This window comes from Petaurus breviceps, unplaced genomic scaffold (assembly GCF_028583685.1).
Source record: "Petaurus breviceps papuanus isolate PSGF00001 unplaced genomic scaffold, PetGlider_PUasm1.0 138, whole genome shotgun sequence".
NCBI lineage: Eukaryota > Metazoa > Chordata > Mammalia > Diprotodontia > Petauridae > Petaurus > Petaurus breviceps.
The window spans coordinates 19,173,778-19,192,574 of record NW_027185694.1 but is presented as its reverse complement, the minus strand read 5'-3'; the positions used below and the strand labels follow the sequence as shown (position 1 = coordinate 19,192,574).

The following is an 18,797-nucleotide window of genomic DNA, read 5'->3' as shown; positions in this document are numbered from 1 at the left end:
AGACCCAGGAAGTTGAAAGAACTAGTCCAAGAGGTCAAGAAGGCCCAGATAGTAAGTAGCAGAGTTAGGTTCAAACCCAAGTAGTTCTGATTCTCAATCCAACATCCTTTCCGCTATATTACATTCCATCAAAAGCCTTTTTGTCTGTGTTCTCTTTTTATGTTCTCTTTCTTGATCTGGTAGTAAAACAGAACATCAATTCTTTTATAGTCATTGATTATGCTCACAATCAGTTCCTATGAATGTTGGTAGAAATTACATAGTGGAAGTACCAGGAACCTTAATTTTTCCCTTTGGACTTAAGAAAGACATAAAAAAAATCTCAGGAGGAGAAAAGGGCCTTTCTCCACCCCCAGCCCCCCACTTTAATGGAAGATTCCTAGACAAATAGCACCTAGGCTGGACTCCTATCTGATGAGAAGGTTTTAAGGGTCTGTTAAGTTTAAAGCCCATAACTTTGAAAAAATGTAAGAACTCTGTTCATTGCAAAGACTATCCATGATTCTACAGGACTGATGATGAAGCATACTGTCTACCTCCTGACAGAGAAATGGACTCAAGGTGCAGGAAGAGACATATTTTTTGGACAGAGCCAATAAGGGAATTTGTTTAGCTTGACTCTGCATGTGTTACAAGGAGTTTCTTTTTTTTTTTTTCTCAATGGAATGGAGAGTGGGGAAGGATGTGAGGAAGAAAAAACAGATTTCTGTTAATTAAAAAAAAGTTCAAAATCTAATTCTTGAGCTTGACAACTAAGGTGGACAGCATCTCTCTTTATAGAATCAGCTAAGATTTAAAAATTCACTAAGCAGTTCTCTACAGTTTCGATACAGTATTCATTGAATAAATAATATGTCAACTCACCTGATCCTCCTGAGGTTGGTGCTGTTATTATCCAAGTTTTACAGATGAGGAAACTGAGGCACAGAAAGGTGGCCTTCTTGGGGTCACTTTAAGCCAGCATTCAAACTCAGATCTTCAGAATGAATACCCTGGGACTGGTGAGTCCAATCTGTGTGGGTCCAATGGTAGAATCAGCCCTCCCATATTTTTCTCCTCTTCCATATCTCACCTGTGCTATTGCTACTCCTCAGTTTGTACTTTGAGCCCAAAGTTGGTATCTGGGAGTCACCATCACTAATTATTGACTCCTCTAGGTGATGACCACTATGAAGCTAATAGCATCACTCCTCTCCCTGGCTTCTCTGCTGCAAGTGGTTCTGTGCCTGAGAATTGCCTCTTTCAACATCAGGACCTTTGGTGAGACCAAGATGTCTAATAACACTGTCTCTGACTATATTGTGACGGTAAGTCCTGAGTGACCCAGGTGACCAGTTACCATAACTGATCTTGATTTTAGGAAGACTTGGGGCATAGTCATGGGTGTGCTAGAGCCTGCTCTGAATTGATTGCTAAATTTTTGTTGTGAACATTTGCACCTTGGAAATGGTCAAATTCTACAAATCGGGGCTTAATTTATTTTTTTGTTGACTATCTAGACTTCAGAAAAGTGATGGAGATAAAGTTAATAATGCATATTAAACTTGAAAGTGAGTCATGCATATGTTTTTCTCCTGAGAACGAGTTGTTAAACATTTACTAACACATTTCTTTAGTGTATTTTGAAAGTAATCATGAGACTTCCATCTAAGATGGTTGTCTGAAGGAGGGGATGGAAGGGTAGCAGACCACCCAACTCTCTTATACCTACTCTAACAAAATCCTGAAGTTTGCATCAGACCAATTATAAAGAAATCTAAGAAGAAACTACAGTGACTTGTTCTCTCCAAAAATTGCATAAGGAAGCAATTTTCCTGAGGGAAATAAAGGCAGATGCTATCTAAGTCTGGTAAGGTAGCCTCCCAGTGCAGTCAGAGAGGCCAGGGGCTTAATGTGTCCCAAGGCAGCAAGACTGGAGGGCCACCATGTCTCCAGAGGATCTCTGAAGAAGCCTGCCACCCACCTCCTGACAGAGCGGGCATGAGCACAAGGGGCAGAAAGAGATTTCCATTTTTAGACACGACCACAGTGTTTGTTTTGCTCTTTCACATGGATCTATCACAAAGAGTTCTTCCCACTCCCTTATTCCCCCATTAACTTAGAAGGGAGTTTTTTTAGGAAGGAAGATTAATAAGAATCTTAGAAAAAAAAGTCACAGAAACATTTTTTAAATTGTATAGAAGAAAACAGAAGGAAGTTTAGAAGGAAGCACAGAAAAAGAAAACAGTTTTGAAAGATATATACTGAAAAAAAGTGGTATGAAACAGAGATTTACTATTTAACATAGAATTCATTCTGGCAGATGGAAGTTTAAGGATTGAAATAAAAATAGAGAAGTAGCCCTGCTTACTGGTTTTGTACTGACTTTGACATTTTCACTAGCATGCTCACTGGAATTGAGGAGTTTAATAGATAGGATTCTGCTTGCAGGCTTACAAAGTAAAAATCTGACTCCAGTTTTGTCATTGTGGGGAACCTGGGGAGCATGAGAAGTCTTGGGGAAGAATGCTGTAGGTATGAATGGAGGGAACAGTTGGGCTGGTGGGATTTGGGGATGCCACCCCGCAGTCCAGAAGTATATCAGCTTCTCCTTATTCAGAAATTCTCTCTTCCGTGTATTGAGACTTTCCCCACTTGCAGATCCTGAATCAGTATGATGTTGCCCTCATCCAGGAGGTGAGAGACACCTATCTGACAGCTGTGGGGAAACTGATGGATAAACTCAATAGGTAGGTCTCTGAGCTGTGCTGCCAAATACAAAAAGGAGATGGTAACTAGTCATCCCAAGATGTGGGAGAGGAGGGCTGCTCAGGAGAGATCCTGGGTTTAAAACCCAGACCACAATGAGGTTGGGAAAGGGTTTGATGTGGGGGGTTAAGAAAGGCTTATAGTGAAAACATAAATCTTCAGGATCAGTCCAAGGATATTTAGGCTTAGAACAAGCTCTTTTTCCATGAATCAGAGATACAATGACCACCATACCCTCCAGCACCAGGTAAACATCTAGAAAGAAAATATAGAGAGTAGAAGGTATAGTTATGTGAGATAGGGCATCATTGGTCCCATCTTCGTATAGTTCCTCTAATTACAGGAATAAAATGTTTAATTTTTCATTTCTTTTCAGAGATTCACCAAATGCCTATCATTTTGTGGTCAGTGAGCCTCTAGGGCGCAGTACTTATAAAGAACGCTATCTCTTTGTATTCAGGTAATGCCCCCAAATTGGGAGAGGAAACAAAGATGGCTTCTCTTGGAAAGAAAAATAAAGGACTTTGAGATCCTTAATCACAAGCATTTACCCCTCTAAGGGTAGAAGGGTAATAGCAGTTGTGTCAGGTGGAATTCTACCTATAAACTGGATGAAAGGGACCCTGCTACCCTCTCCCCCACTCTCACCCCACCCTACTCCCCACCTAGTATTCTACTGATCTACCAAGACTTTATTAGGGTTTCAGCATCTCTGTCAGCAGAAGCTGGGAGAAGCTAGGGGACCCATTTCACATGAAGACAGGATCCGGAACTAAGAACAATGAAGAATCAGATTAAGGACATGCCGGAGTCAGAAATAGATGACATACATCATCAGCAGGGTCAGTCTCAGAATCCAGAGACCAGCAGATGCAGGGTTACTGAGATCTGAACCTAAAACCCAAAGCCAGGATGAGAAAGTGAGCAGGGGAAGCTGCAGACATCATTAGTGGCCTAACCCTCCAAGGCCAGGATTGAAACAGTAAAGGTTTGTAGGCTTCCATGTCCTTCTATGAGCATGCCCCATCAATAGTCTTGGTTCTATAGGAGAGTCACTTTAGAAAGTAGGAGTCAGAAGGGCTCATTGCTCATATCTGACTTTGGAAGTCAGGAGAAAGTGACCAGGCAAAAGCTGAGAAATTCAGCTCTTTACCCATTCTCTCCTTTCCTTCATCCTTTCCCCAGCGTCCACCCTGGGGACTATATATCAGCTAGGGAAGAGAACATGTACCACTCCCTAAGCTCATTCTCTGCCTGAATTCTCCCCCTGCAGACCTGACAAAGTGTCTGTCCTAGACAGTTATCATTACGATGATGGCTGTGAACCCTGTGGAAATGACACCTTCAGCCGGGAGCCTGCCGTTGTCAAATTCTCGTCTCCAACTACAGGCAAGAAGCATTCAAAGGAAAAGACTTACCTGGCCTCCCCAAAGCCAACCTCCTCTAGGCTGTCCCTGGATCCTCCCCCAGCCTGATAAGAGCACCTTGTTTTCAGGGCTCTCCCCCATTACTCCTTACCTACACTTCTACCCTCTCAGGAGGGTGGGGCTCAGCATGCTGGTACCCCAGGCTGGGAAGGGGCAGGGGTGGTGGGAAAAGGGGACAGGGAGCATGCAGACATGGAAAGTGGGCCTGGGACGCTACAGCAGAGACAAGCACTGACCGTAGATGCTGCTGCTTCTTCCTCAGAGGTGAAAGAGTTCGTCATCGTGCCTCTGCATGCAGCCCCAGATGACGCTGTTGCTGAGATCGATGCTCTCTATGATGTCTACCTAGATGTCCGCCAAAAATGGGACACAGAGGTACGAGCCAGAGGAGCCCAACACAGACCTCACACACCTCACTCTTCCTAGGCCAGACAGGGGGTTAGGGGAGCTGAGGAAGGGATGGTGTCCCCTCCCATTTTTTCTATTATCCCACCTGAGAGTATTTGAACCTGGATTTCCCTTGCTTGGAGGCCAGATATCTATCCATTATGCCACCCTGGGCAAGTCCCTTAAATTCTCAATGCCCAAGGCAACTATGTAAAATTATAAGTTGCACTGGTGGAGTGAGTTTCCTTTCTTGGGAGTTTCCTATACAGGGATTACAGGTCCACTGTTGGTCCCTACATCTATCCCACTTAGCATCCTGAGGTATGCTAATGCAGGTAGTGCAGTGAATAGAGAGCACCAGCCCTGGAGTCAGGAGGACCTGAGTTCAAATCCGACCTCAGACACTTAACACTTACTAGCTGTGAGACCTTGGGCAAGTCACAACCCCAATTGCCTTGCCCTCTCCTTTCAAAAAAAAGAAAGAAACAGAGCTCTCCTGTCTAACAATGGGACTGTACTTAACAGGACATTCTGTTCATGGGAGACTTCAATGCTGGTTGCACCTACGTCACCCCTTCCCATTGGTCATCTATCCGTCTTCGCACTGACCCAGCATTCCAGTGGCTAATTCCTGACACTGCGGACACCACTGTGACGACTACTGACTGTGCTTATGACAGGTAGAGTTAGTTCCTGGGCTGCCTGCTTGGCTGTGTTTGAGATCACCTCGAAAAGCTTCCGAACAGTGGCATTCTGGCCGTTTCATGCTGATACAGGAATTCATTGCTAACAAGTACTGGAAGTCCTTCCTACCTGCATTTAGCTCCCCTGTGCTGTAGCCCCGACTTTGGCACTAACTACTGTGGAATCTTCAGCAGATCAGTTTCCCTCCTGAGCATTTACCTCACTTGTCAAATGAGATGGTCAGGCTCTGTGATCTCTAAAGTGCCTTTCAGCTCGAATGTTATATGCTCAAAATAAAGATGGGCTACATGATTCAGGAGAGATAGCACCTAGTTTCAGCTTCACAGATTATGGGCCGTGAGACCTTGGCTAAGCCACTGCCTTTGTCCCTTAACTTCCTGACTCTCTGTTAAGTCCCATACTCTTGGAACATGAATCGTACAGTAAGCAAAAAGCATGCAACATACAGGAAAAGACATATTGGGGATTAAAAGGCATGCAAGTGCATTTTTTAGATGGCATCAAACTGTAACTTTGAGTGAATAGCAAATACACAAAAATAGTAAAATGAACAAGACAGTCTCTAAGATCTCTTCCATTTTTAACATTCATAACTGAGGCTAAAAAACCCCAAACAACCAAACAACTCGATCATTGATCAGAATGAATCTAGGGTTTTGATTTTTCAGACTTTCTTGAGTCACTTCATTTCACCACTGCCCTCTGAGGCAGTAAGGCTGCTTCCTTGCCTGCCTCAGGTCCAACATTACAAAGTACAGAAAGCTGGAGAGCATTATCTAACATTCTACACAAAGTGTCAGGAAGTGGGGGTGACAAGCTCAAAGTCCTCTTAAAAACTCCTTTACAGGGGCTGCTAGGTGGTGCAGTGAATAGAGCACTGGCCCTGGAGTCAGGACGACCTGAGTAAAAATTCGAACTCAGACACTTGACACTTACTAGCTGTGTTACCTTAGGGCAAGTCACTTAACCCCAATTGCCCTGCCTTCCCCCCTCCAAAAAGACAAAAAACAACAAACACAAAAACCAACAAAATTCCTTTTCAAGAACGAGTTTTCAGGGTGGAAAAGTCTTCAGCTGCCTTCTCCTTCCTTAACTAATTAGCTCCTGTAATCACAAGAATTCAGCTTCAAAGTGCTGTCTAACCCAGACTAATCCAGATGAAGCAAAAGCAGAAGTGAGGACAGTTGCCAAGTTCCTAGGCATCCTTTCTGGACTAGTAACAATTTATGAATACGCTTGACCTGTCAGGACAGGGTTACACTATGCCTCTGGTTGATTCTCCAATGCTAGACTTTATCCCTTGCTTTCAGCAGATCTGGGGCTCCAGGATCCTGAAAGTTGCTTTTTCAGTCTCATCTTCAATTGATACTATATACACTGTTTTCCGACTTTGTGGTTCCCATTTCAACCCTCTTCAATGTCTATACATTCCCCTGAAGATATGGAAACCAGCCTTGGTCCCAATCCAATGTTCCAGTACTGGTCCACCCTGGGTATAATAGGACGATGGTTTCTGAGTTTTACAGGCTATGCGCCTGTCAAAGCACTATACCACTTAGCCTTGCAGGTCCATTTCCTCTCAGTATGACTGAGGCATGAGTGGCAATGATTTCTCCAGGTATGTTGATCCTGAAATTCAAGGGGAGGTTTGATCTTTGTACCTTGGTGTATGTTACAGGATTGTGGCCTCTGGAACTAAGCTACAAAGTGCCATTGTGCCTGGATCAGCCACCACATTTGATTTCCAGGAAGCATACAATTTGAGTTATGAAATGGTAAGTTTTTCTCATTCACTTTTTATCCTGTTTTGAAGTTTAATTGAACGTGAGCCTGTGATGTTACAGTTACTGTATTTTAAAGCAGTTTGGATATAGTTTCAGCTAAGACCTATACTATCTGGCTCAAGATAAACTTATCTTATGCATGTACTATAAAGGCCCTTCCTCAAAGACTGGCATTGATCAAAAGTGAAACAAATCTTTCAACTGCTGATCAACTAATGCTAAGCCCAGACAATATACAGCTTTTTACTTCCACTTTGGAATCGGAGACACACTTTAGTGCTTGTGTTCACATCCCTGCATCTTCCATTGAGACAAAAGCCTCCTTTAGGACCATGTAGCATTGTACCAAAGGACTTAAGAATGTCTGGCTCCTTTCTTTCTTCATTGTTCCTCAGCCCCCCAATTATGATGTTCCCAAAAATCAGGATCTTTTTTCTACAATCTCTTCCAAGGAAATCTGGTCTACTCTGTCTTCCCAGTCACCCAGGCTTGAAATATGCCTGGATATGGAGTCTGCAGCCTGGGCTCAAGTGGCAGCTGTTACCCACCTAACCTTGGACAAATTAGGTGGTCTCCTTTCTCAGCTGTCAAATGAGAAGGTTGGACTAGGTGATCTTAAGGTCCCTTCTAGAACTAAAACCCTGATCTCTGGTTACCTCTGTAAATTGCCATCCATATAAATTTATAATCTTTCCTCTCTTTATAATCAATCCCTATCAATACTTCCAAATGTTTTCCACATCTGTCCCTTTATTTACTTTTCTTATTGTCACCACCCTAGTCTCAGTCCCTACCTTCTCATACATAAATTAAAAGTATTCATCTCCTCCCTCCAAAATTCTTTCATGTGACACCATGGTAATTTCCCCCAAATAAGGACTTAATGTTACTCTGCATTTCACCTCAGAAAACTTCAATAGCAACCTACAGCTGCAGGATCAAGTCCAAACTTGTCCTGCTATTTCATGGTCTGCTACATCACGTTCCCCATCACTCCCATGCATACCTTCTACTTTTGTCTAACTCATCATAGGTCCCCAAACCACACTTTCCCACTTAAAAAAAAATTCTATTTAGTATTTTATTCCACCCCCCAGTTATGTGTAAAAAAAATTTTAACATTCATTTAAAAAACTGAGGATAGCTAAGTCATTCACAGCTGATAATCTTACAATATTGCTATTACTTTGTACACAGTACATTTCACTTTGCATCACCTCACGCAAGGCTCACCAGGCTTTTCTGAGAGCATCCTGCTCATCATTTCTCATAATAGCATATCCCATCACAATCACATAACACAACTTGTTCAGCCATTCCCCAACTAATGGGCATCCCCTGAATTTTTAATTCTTTGCCACAAGAAAAGAGCTGCTACAAATATTTTTGTACATATAGGTCCTTGTCTTTTTTTTTTAATCTCTTTTGGGATACACCCCTAGAATTGGTATTGCTAGATCAAAGGTTTTACATGGTTTTTATAGCCTTTTGGGTATAATTCCAAATTGCTCTACAGAATGGTTGAATCAGTTCACAATTCTACTAACAGTGTAGAATTTTTCCCACACCCCCTCTATGATTTGTCATTTTCCCTTTCTGTCCTATTAGCCAACCTAATAGGTATGAGGTAGTACCATAGAATTCTCTAATCTGTAGTGAGTTAGAACATTTTTTTCATGACTATAGATAGCTTTGGTTAATTCATCTGAAAACTGACCATATATTTTGATCATTTATCATTGGGGAATGGCTCCTATTTTTATAAATTTGACTCAGTTCTCTATGTTTAAGAAATGAGGCCTTTATCAGAAAAACTTGCTTCAAAAATTTTTTTCAGTTACTATGGCTAACTGTATTTCCCTCTGCCCTACCCTGCCCTCCCCATTTATTCTACCCTTTCCTTTCACCCTTTCCCTCCTGAAAAATGTTTTGCTTTTGACTATCCCCTCCCCCAATCTACCCTCCTTTCTATCACTCCACCCACCTCTCTTATCCCTTTTCCCTATTTTCCTGTAGGGTAAGAGATTTCTAAACCCAATTGAATGTGTTATTCCCTCTTTGAGCCAATTCATAAGAGAGTAAGGTGCACTCACTCCCCTCCCCCCCTTCCCCTCCATTGTAAAAGCTTTTTCTTATCTCTTTTATGAGATCATTTATCCCATTCTACTTCTCCCTTTCCCTTTCTCCCAGTACATTTCTCTCTCCTTAATTTTACTTTTTTTAGTTATCATCCTTTCATATTCAACTCACACCTCTGCCCTCTGTCTATATGTACTCATTGTATCTGCTCTAATAATGAGAAAGTTCTTATAAGTTACAAGTATCATCTTCCTATATAGGAATGTAAGCAGTTTGACCTTAAGTCCCTTATGATTTCCCTTTCCTCTTTACCTTTTTATACTTGTCTTGTATTTGAAAATCAAATTTTCTATTCAGCTCTGGTCTTTTCATCAAGAATGCTCAAAACTGGGGCAGCTAGGTGGTGCAGTGAGTAAAGCACCAGCCCCGGAGTCAGGAGGACCTGAGTTCAGTTCCGGCCTCAGACACTTAACACCCACCCACACACACACACAAAAGTAGCCGTGTGACCTTGGGCAAGTTACTTAACCCCAATTGCCCTCGAAAAAAAAAGAAAAAAAAGAATGCTCTAAAGTCCTTTATTTCATTAAAAATCCATCTCCCCCCCCCCCCCCCCCGAAAGATTAAACTTAGTTTTGGTGGGTAGGTGTTTCTTGGTTATAATCCTAGCTCCTTTGTCCTCTGGAATATCATATTCTAAGCTCTCCGATCCTTTAATGCTAAATCTTGTGTTATCCTGATTGTGGCTCCATGAAATCTGAAGTGTTTCTGGATGCTTGCAATATTTTCTCCTTGACCTGGGAGCTCTGGAATTTGGCTATAATATTCCTGAAGCTTTCATTTTGGGATCTCTTTCAGGAGGTGATCAGTGGATTCTTTCAATTTCTATTTCACCCTCTGGTTCTAGAACACCAGGGCAGTTTTCCTTGATAATTTCTTGAAAGATGATGTCTAGGCTCTTTTTTTGATCATAGCTTCCAGGTAGTCCAATAGTTTTAAAATTCTCTCTACTGGATCTATTTTCCAGGTCAGTTGTTTTTCCAATGAGATATTTCACATTGTCTTCTATTTTTTCATCCTTTTGGAGGTTTTTTTGTTGTTGTTTCTTAATTTCTCATAAAGCCATTAGCCTCAATTTTTTCCATTCTAATTTTTAAGGAATTATTTTCTTCAGTGAACTTTTGGACCTCCTTTTCCAGTTGGCCAATTCTGCTTGCATTCTTATCATCATTGGCTTTTTGGACCTCTTTTACCATGTGGCCTAGTCTTTTTTTTAAAGTGTTTTCTTTTTTTTGGTGTGGCTGTTGATTTATTTTTCATTATTTTCTTGCATTACTCTCATTTCTCTTCCTCACTTTCCCTCCACCTCTTACTTAGCTTTCAAAATCCTTTTTGAACTTTTCCATGACCTGTGACCAATTCACATTTTTTCTTGGAGGTTTTGGATGTAGGAGCTTTGATTCTGTTATCTTCTTCAGAGTGTGTTTTGATCTTCCTTGTCAACATAGTAGTTTTCTATGGTCAGAATTTTTTTTGCTTACTCATATGCCCAGAGTATTACTTGACCTCTACTCTTTTTAAAAGTAGAGCTCTGCTTCTAGGGTGTGATCTCTTTCTCACCAATTGTTTGACCCCCTTACCGTCCATGGACTGAAAGCTCTAGAAGCAGCTGCTGCCACTGATGATTCAGTGGCTCCCAAGGCTTACTCTTGGTTTGCTGGGGCTGTGCTGGTGCAGCCTGCACTCCTCTCATCCTGATGCAACAGACATTTCCTGCTGACCTTCTAAGTTGCCTTTGGCATCTGTGGACTGAGAAGTCTGGAAACCACTGCTGCTTCAGTTGCCCTGAGGCCTGCTCCTGGTTTGCTGGGGTCCTGCTGATCTAAGTTGTCTTGAGCTGGGAAATTTTTTCACTCCATCTTTTTGTGGGTTCTGCTGCTCTAGAATTTGTTGAATCATTATTTAAAGGTATTTTGAAGGGTTTGAGAGCTCAGGCAAATCCCTGCCTTCACCATCTTCACTCTGCCTCCACTGTCCCACTTTTGATCCTATTGAATCATGCCCGGAATACTCCCTTCTCTCTGTACAGACAAGTGTTATAGTTCATTTGACCCTTATCAAAATTATTCATACCATTAGTTATCTTTCCCAAGTTTACGTCTCATTTCCCTAACAAGATAGAAGTTTGAGGACAAGACTCACATCTTTCCTCCCCAGTGCCCCCAAAACTAAGTATACTTGCCTTGAAAAGTGGTGTTCCATGTTTGTTAATGTATTCCTATCCATGTTGCATGGCCCTAATCACAAGGTTTTTCTTTTGTTTAGGCTCTAGCCATCAGTGATCATTATCCTGTGGAAGTGACACTGAAGAGAGTCTGAATCTCCACCACGGCCTTATTCATCTAACTTCCTTATTTCATCTACTTCCCTAACTGCCTCTCTACTTATGACCATCCATAGTCAAAGTCACCAAAAGAAATGAAAATGATGGCTGATGCCTTTATTTGCCTCCATCCCTCTCATGTGGCTCCTAAATATCAATATGCAAAGTATTTTATCGTTAGATTTGGGCAAACTGCTTATAGGATCTGCTGAAGATACAAGATGTATCTCTGATTTAGCTAAAAAAAAAAAACAACCCAATAGCTACTACCTTCATAGGACTGAAAGAGATAACTGAGCTGATTAGGCTTTAAAACTTAGATCCCAGAGCCAGGGTCCTGAAACCACCCATTCCTGGATTGTTACAGAATTAAAACACAAGTAATTAAAAAGACCTTCAATGGAATCGAGGAAAGCCTTTGATCAAAGTCAACACTCGTTGTTCCTAGAAGGAATAACAACATATCCTATGGCCCTACTCACCCATCAATATTAAAGACCCTGGTCCTGGGCACCCCTTATTTATGTACGTTGTCTTCCCCTTCTATATTAGAATATAAGCTCTGTAAGGGCAGGGATGTCTTTGCTTGTTAATACTTAGCATAGTGCTTGACATACAGTAAATGTTTAATAAATGTGTTTCTGTTCATTATTTGCTATTCTTTAGCACATATTAAAGTGATTTAGATTGCAAGTACATAGTAGATTCTACTACTATTTGTTGATGTTCCAAGTGTTCACTACAAAATGTGTGCTCTACTCATCTCCATAAATGACTGTCATGGTCCTGATCCGTATTATACTTTGTGTGTCAGTTAACATACATTTGTATATGTCTCAATGCAATGTAATCATAAGTGATTATAGAATCATCTAATAAAGCTTTTTAGATCAGAAATAGTCCTTTAATTTCTGATTTTTTACAGCTTTCAACAAAGGAGTTTTCTAGTCTCTCTCTTTTTACCTTGTTTGGATGAAACTCATTTGTGATTAGAGCTTTAACCAGCACAGAATCACTAGGGTTTTGCCATAGAGGGTTAAAGGGGGAGTAAAGAGAGACTGTCCTGTGACTACACATATTTTCTCCTAAAACAACCCTCAATGCTTGCCTTAGTGTCTTCACGTGGCAGGCATAGCACACTGAGATACAACTGACCATGGGTCTACCCCCATCAGCATCCTTTCTCCCTCCTAACTGGGGTATGAACTGCCTCCCAAATCAAATGAACTTGTCCCAGGCAAAGGATTCTAAGTTATAACTCTGGCTGTGACCTGGACAAAGCCTGACTCCGCCTAACAAAGGAGTTAATGGAAGGATTATACCAAGGAAAAAATAAGGCTAAACCTTTCCATGCCCTCAAAAACTTTCTTAGAAAACTGATTTCTTACTCTGGCAAGCTTTGTATAGAAGCTAGAGATGTTCCTATATGCAACCTGTAACAGTGTTGGCTTTTTGTGTCCCAGAGGTGGAGAGAGGAGGTCTCACAAACTCAAAGAGATTTAATGTATTAGAGTAAGGAAGTTTTTAAAAAGGTAGACATTCAGATTACCAAAAATATATAACCATAGTTATACTTGTGTTTGTAGATACATATACACACAAATATGTACATAAACATGCACACACATATATATATACATATATATATAAAATCACAAATTTATTTATAGGCAATTGGATTTATTAGATTTTTATAACTATAGATTGTACATATTAAATCCCTGAAGGACAGCTCACAAATATGCTAAAAGTTAGAAAGGGGTTTGGATAAGAGTATAGGGGTGACCCAATATAAATTCCATTCCCATTTCCAGGAAAACTCAAACCATTTTCTTTCTTTCTTTTTTTTGGAGGGGTGAGGAAGAGAACAAGGAGGAACACTGGGTAGACTGGAAGTACAGTGGCCACTCATGGGTATGATCCCACTATTAACTGGCATGGGAGTTTTGACCTTCTCTGTTTCTGACCTGGGTTGGTCTGCCCCTCCTTAAGCAGTCTGGTGCCCCACCCCCACCTGCCATTGCTAGGGGCTCACCATATTGTTACTCAGCCATTTCAGTCATGTCCAATTCTTTGTGACCCCATTTGGGGTTTTCTTGGCAGAGTTACTGGAGTTGTCATTTCCTTTTCTAGGTCATTTTACTGATGAGGTCAACTGAGGCAAACAGGGTTAAAAGACTTGCCCAGGATCACACAGCTAGTTAAATGTCTGAGGCCAGATTTGAACTTAGGAAGATATGTCTTCCTGACTCCAGGCTACGCTCTATCCATTGCATCACCTACCTGCCAGTATCTATATATCTATATAGAGTAAGTACCAAATGTGTATTAGCATATACATGTATCAAAGTTAATTTGGGGCAAAGCAAAAGAATAACATTTCAGTCTCTCATCCTTCTGAAAGAACAAGAACAGAGGCTTTAAGAAACACTTTAATTTCCTTGAATAAGACAAAAGAGGTTTATCTCTGATATTTCCCTTTGTGTAAGTCAGTCCTTCACAGTTCAAGTTTGCTTTTGTGTAATAGGAAGATTTCTTGTTACTTTTTACTACAGAAGATCAGAGGGACTATGATTGTACATTTTTCCATTCTTCACCCCCTCTACAATAAGAGTACATCTTCTGATGCTCCATAAATTCAAAATGAATTCAATTCAATCCCTTAAAAGACCATTAGAATTTGCCAGAAAGAGATGTCCATCCTTTGAATATAGCTGCAGTCAGTGTTTTTCAAGAGCTTTGGTGAGAAGCTCATTCAAACGGCTCACCATTGGTCTCGGGTCATCATTCAGTCCTGCTGCTATCATAGCATTCTCATAGATCTGCAAAGCAAAGGGAAAAAGAAAAAATATACATCAATGTGTATCAGGAAAAAGAGATAAAAAGCCACATTCGGGGAATCCCTAACCTTTATAGAGTTCAGGGCTCTGGTTCAGATGTTAACAAAAGTGGGCTAGGTTTTTCTGAACCAGCAGGGCAACAAGGGAGTGTCTCTCATTTCTATTCTAATGCATGGCACTAATACAAACAAAAACATCAAGAAAGACTTTCCTCCTCTAGATTGATGAAAGATATGAGTGGATGCTTTCTCAAAATGGGATTTAAGGGGAAAATACAAATGTCTCAGTAGCAGCCATAACTCCTTGAACATAATCAGCTTTCCTTTTAGGTATCTGTATTTTCTACAACAAGCTAGAAAAGCTCCAGAACCATCAGAAAAGAGGAGTAATATGGGGTTCCTTTCTTGAAAGCAGGAGCCATGGACACTGAAGACCATTTTCCCCCAGAAACACATTCTCATACTCACCTGATCAATCAATAGCTGGGCCAGGTCAGGTTGACTCTCCCTCAACTGATTCAGCTTCCTGATCAGAGGATGCCTGCAATGTAGGCCAATATGCTAAGAATGTTTCCAAGATCAGTTATTATTGTGACAGTGCTTGGATTATATCTCAGACACCCAGAGCATATTGCCCTGATACTGGTGCACCTTAAATAATGACATGGAGAAAGAATTCTAACAACTGTACTAAAGGAGCTCACTATTTAAAACAATCCTACCCATAAATCCTTTGTTGAGAAGTTCATTCAAACGGTTCAAGAATCCTTTTGTAAAACTTTGAAAACATGGATTTTCCTATATGATTTATTTAAAGTGGAATACTCCTACATACATCAATTAAGGTGATTATCAGTTTTCCAAAAATTTTCAGAAGTTCTCGGTGAATTTCTTTGTGAACCACCATTACTTTCTTCCAAAAACTTCCTGACGGATAGAGATGCTCCAGAGAGAGGGAAGGATAAATATGCAAAATGAACCTAAAAGCAATTCGAGTACCCAGTGAGATACACAACTGGGAAACACAATGTATGATGGGCTAGACCTATAAGCTCATGAATTTGTGGAAACAACTAGTACTTTACAGCCAGCAGTGTCTGGATGAGAGATGATAAGAACAAAGGAATATGGAATAAAAGCAAAAAAATAAAATCCCATTAGTGAATTCAAGAAAAACAATTACATCAAATAGTCCTTAAAGAACAGGAAAAGACTTCAGTTAAGATTTCCCTCCCTAAGTTTTACACTCCTCTCCTAATCAAGGCTAGACAGAGGAAAAATTATTTAGTCTTTGTTCCTTTCTTACTGTTCCTGGTACCCACTAAAACCATACCTCTTTCTTTTTCTTCTTTCTTTGCTTTTTGGAGGGAGGAAGGTAGAGCAATTGGGGTTAAGTTACTTGCCCAAGGTCACATGGCTAGTTTTTGTGTTAAGTGTCTGAGACTGTTTTTGGACTCTGGTCCTCCTAACTCCAGGGCTGGTGCTCTATTCACTGCGCCACCTAGCTGCCCCAAACATACCTCTTTCAACTGTCCCCTGTATGGTGAGGTCAAGTAGTTGCCAAATAATCCCTACTAAAGTTTTAACTGACAATGGTTTGAGATCTTACCTTTCTAGGGTTTTTCTCATTCAGTGGAAAACTCCTGAAGACTGAAAAGTCTTCAAAACCAAAATGTATTCTAAATCCCTAGTAGTGGGATTTCAGGCACTGTGATGTACAGTGGGGGACAGAAAGGCCGTCCTCAGCACCATTCATGCTACACAGCACATATATGAGTATTCATGTACACTTGTAAGGCCAGACATGAAAAATCTAATAAAAATGGCTTTAAAGGACAGGAGGGGGGGAACTGTCAATATATATCCACTGTCAGATACCATAAAACAGTAGCTATGATGAAAGAACAGCGGCTGAGACAAGCAGAAGTTCTTGAGACACAAAATTCAAGAAAAGGAACCAGAAATAAAACTCAAGGCCTTAAATCCACTTTGTCTAGACACAGATGGCCAAAGCTTATGCAACAAGAAAAATGAGCTAGAGGTCCTAGTGCAAGAAAGCAAATTTGACCTCCCAGGTGTCACAGAATTGGTGGCGGTGAAACCTAGGACAAGAATTTGGGTACATCTTACTCAGAAGAAAATGAATACATAAAAGTGGGGTAAATGGAATAAAAACATGTAGATGTTAATATCTTTAACATGTCATCTTAAACAATGGCATAATTAATTATTATCTTTGTATCTAATTATAGTACAGTAGTCAAAATTATTTTATTGTCAAAATTATCATCTATAGTTTCCTCAATCTTGCTAACTAAGCACACCAAATAACCCATCAGTACACTTTTAAGGGGGCTTTTGGAGGAAGGTCATTATGCAGGACAATACCTAAAATCAATTCCTGTGTCCAAAGAAAGATTTAACTGGTTATAGAATTCCAGTGTCTCACAATACATACTGTCTACCTTTTATCCTAATCCAGGGTTGGAGAACCTGTATCCTTGAGGTCACATAAGGCCTTCTAGATACTTGGGTATGGCCTTTTGACTGAGTCCAAGTTTTATAGAACAAATACTTTTATTAAGGGAAGAAACAACGAGACTAAACCTTTTCATGCCCTCAAAAACTTTCTGAGGAAACTGGTTTCTTATTGTAGCAAACTTTGTATAGATTCTAGAGATGTTCACATCTGTAACAGTCTCGCTGTTTCTGGTCCTAATCCCTGCTTACACCTAAAAAAAGAAACTATTAAAAGGCAATATTTCAAGAGAAAGTTGTTATAAATATATTAATTCAGCGACTTCTCATTATTGAGTTATGATGAACAATTTGAGCTTCCACTTATGAAACATGAAAAAAATATTTTAAATTAGCAACAAGAGAGAATTAAAATAAATTATGAGGAAAATAACTGGATTACCTATAGGTCAGAAAGTTCTAATAGATATATACTATAAAATTCCACTGAGAATAGTTTTAATTTCCTCAGGGCTTTCTACAAGACCTTGGTATAGTGATTAGTTTCTTTTTCTTCTGATTTATATGTACTCAGGGTAAGTCATTCTGCTTTGCACCCTTGCAGATGACACTTTCATGCTATGGTGATGAGGAAGCAAGAACATATTTTATCTGGTCACTGTGACTTCTTGATTATGAACATTAATTTCTATTATAACATATATTCCATTTCCAACTTCTCGATTATTCAGAGAATTAAATTTTTTGTATGAATTTTCTATACTACTCCTCATACTCTGTCCCAGGGCTCTGAGTAATGCTAGCTATACATACATTCCAGTAAGTATTTATTATAAGCCTTGTGGATTACAAAAGTCAAGTTTAAAATTCTGTAACCTACTAGGAAGAGGAAGTGGTGTCAGACTCCAGACTCATGGCAGCACTGCTGCTGGGGTACACCCTGGTCTGGGCCTCTTTGCTGGATCCACATCCCCAGTGACTACAGACCCCGATCACTCCAGATACTGTTTCACCTCTTCTCCTCCTCAATCTTAGGCCTCTCTTCTTAACAAATATGACAATCTTTCTTGCTTCATCATGGTACAAAGGAAGATATGTCATTAACTAAGAATTAGCCTGAGAGTTGACTCATTCGTCTATTACAGGGAAAATGACTCTGAATGGAGTCAGATGGTAACTGAATCCCTAGGCATAGTCAGTTGTACCTGGTATTGATTTCAAGGGTAGGCTGCAGAATCTGAGCACGCTCCTCATTGGTTTTGGCCAATTGCTGCATGCGCAGGAAGTGCCTGGCAGCCCCCATCTCCAACACAGTGATCATGGCAGGGTGGGTGTCCAGGCGAAGAGTCACCTAAAGACCAAGTGTGATGAGAAGGCACAGAAAGAAATGCCAGGATTTTGAAAAGGTCAGTGTTCAAATTCCTCTTAAACAACAAGACATGATTAACCATTAACTGTTCTTCTGAGGAAATATATTTTCACAAATCTTAATTAGCTACTTTTCTAATTAAGGTTTCCCTTTCAACTATTCACCAACTGTGAGGGCAACACTTGAGAACCTGAGTAGTTCCCCTTATGAGAAGAGGCACATGTTTAGAGAATTCCATGTGTGCTAGGAGGGAGATATTGTTACAAAATCCCGATTGGGAATTATTCCCCCTTCCATTGTCCACAGTTCAGCCATTCCTCTGATTTCCCCAACTTCAAAGGTAAGTCATTCTAAACTGTCCTCTGTCATACTCTCTCATCCTGCCACTCTTCAACACAAGTAGTCCGGCTCCAAGGTCTCCTGACTGCAATATTTTCTCCTTTTCTATAGCTCCTCCCTCACTCTCAATGGGCTGCTATTACCTTGCACTGGTGTTTGCATCAGTCTTTTATTTGATTCCTTTGCCTTAAATTCTCTTTTCTCATCATCTCATGCTAAACACATCGCTAGAATAATTTTACATGACTGCTAAAATAAT

At 40.5% G+C, this 18,797-nt stretch overlaps 2 protein-coding genes across 2 annotated transcripts in view; one reads left to right on the top strand and one right to left on the bottom strand.

Annotated features, from left to right (window-relative positions):
* Nucleotides 1-739: 739 nt before the first annotated feature.
* DNASE1 (deoxyribonuclease 1) lies at nt 740-12,796 on the top strand. The gene is made up of 8 exons (XM_069106598.1): nt 740-1,307; nt 2,641-2,729; nt 3,125-3,208; nt 4,022-4,137; nt 4,438-4,550; nt 5,088-5,242; nt 6,946-7,042; nt 11,456-12,796. The coding sequence occupies exons 1-8, from the start codon at nt 1,161-1,163 to the stop codon at nt 11,507-11,509; spliced, it is 855 nt and encodes a 284-aa protein (XP_068962699.1). The 5' UTR covers nt 740-1,160; the 3' UTR covers nt 11,510-12,796.
* Nucleotides 12,797-13,172: 376 nt separating this feature from the next.
* TRAP1 (TNF receptor associated protein 1) overlaps nt 13,173-18,797 on the bottom strand; it is an 82,920-nt gene continuing 77,295 nt past the window's right edge. The window contains exons 16-18 of the mRNA XM_069106586.1: nt 18,036-18,181; nt 14,821-14,893; nt 13,173-14,335 (exon numbers count right to left, since the gene is read on the bottom strand). Of these exons, the coding sequence (XP_068962687.1) occupies nt 14,234-14,335; nt 14,821-14,893; nt 18,036-18,181 (321 nt within the window). The 3' untranslated portion in view covers nt 13,173-14,233. The remainder of the gene's footprint in view (nt 14,336-14,820; nt 14,894-18,035; nt 18,182-18,797) is intronic.

Coding starts and splice junctions, on each gene's coding strand:
- DNASE1 (XM_069106598.1), top strand. CDS start 1,161: ATGACCACTATGAAGCTAATAGCATCACTCCTCTCCCTGGCTTCTCTG. Junction 2,730..3,124: donor CTGATGGATAAACTCAATAG/GTAGGTCTCTGA, acceptor ATTTCTTTTCAG/AGATTCACCAAATGCCTATC. Junction 7,043..11,455: donor ACAATTTGAGTTATGAAATG/GTAAGTTTTTCT, acceptor TCTTTTGTTTAG/GCTCTAGCCATCAGTGATCA.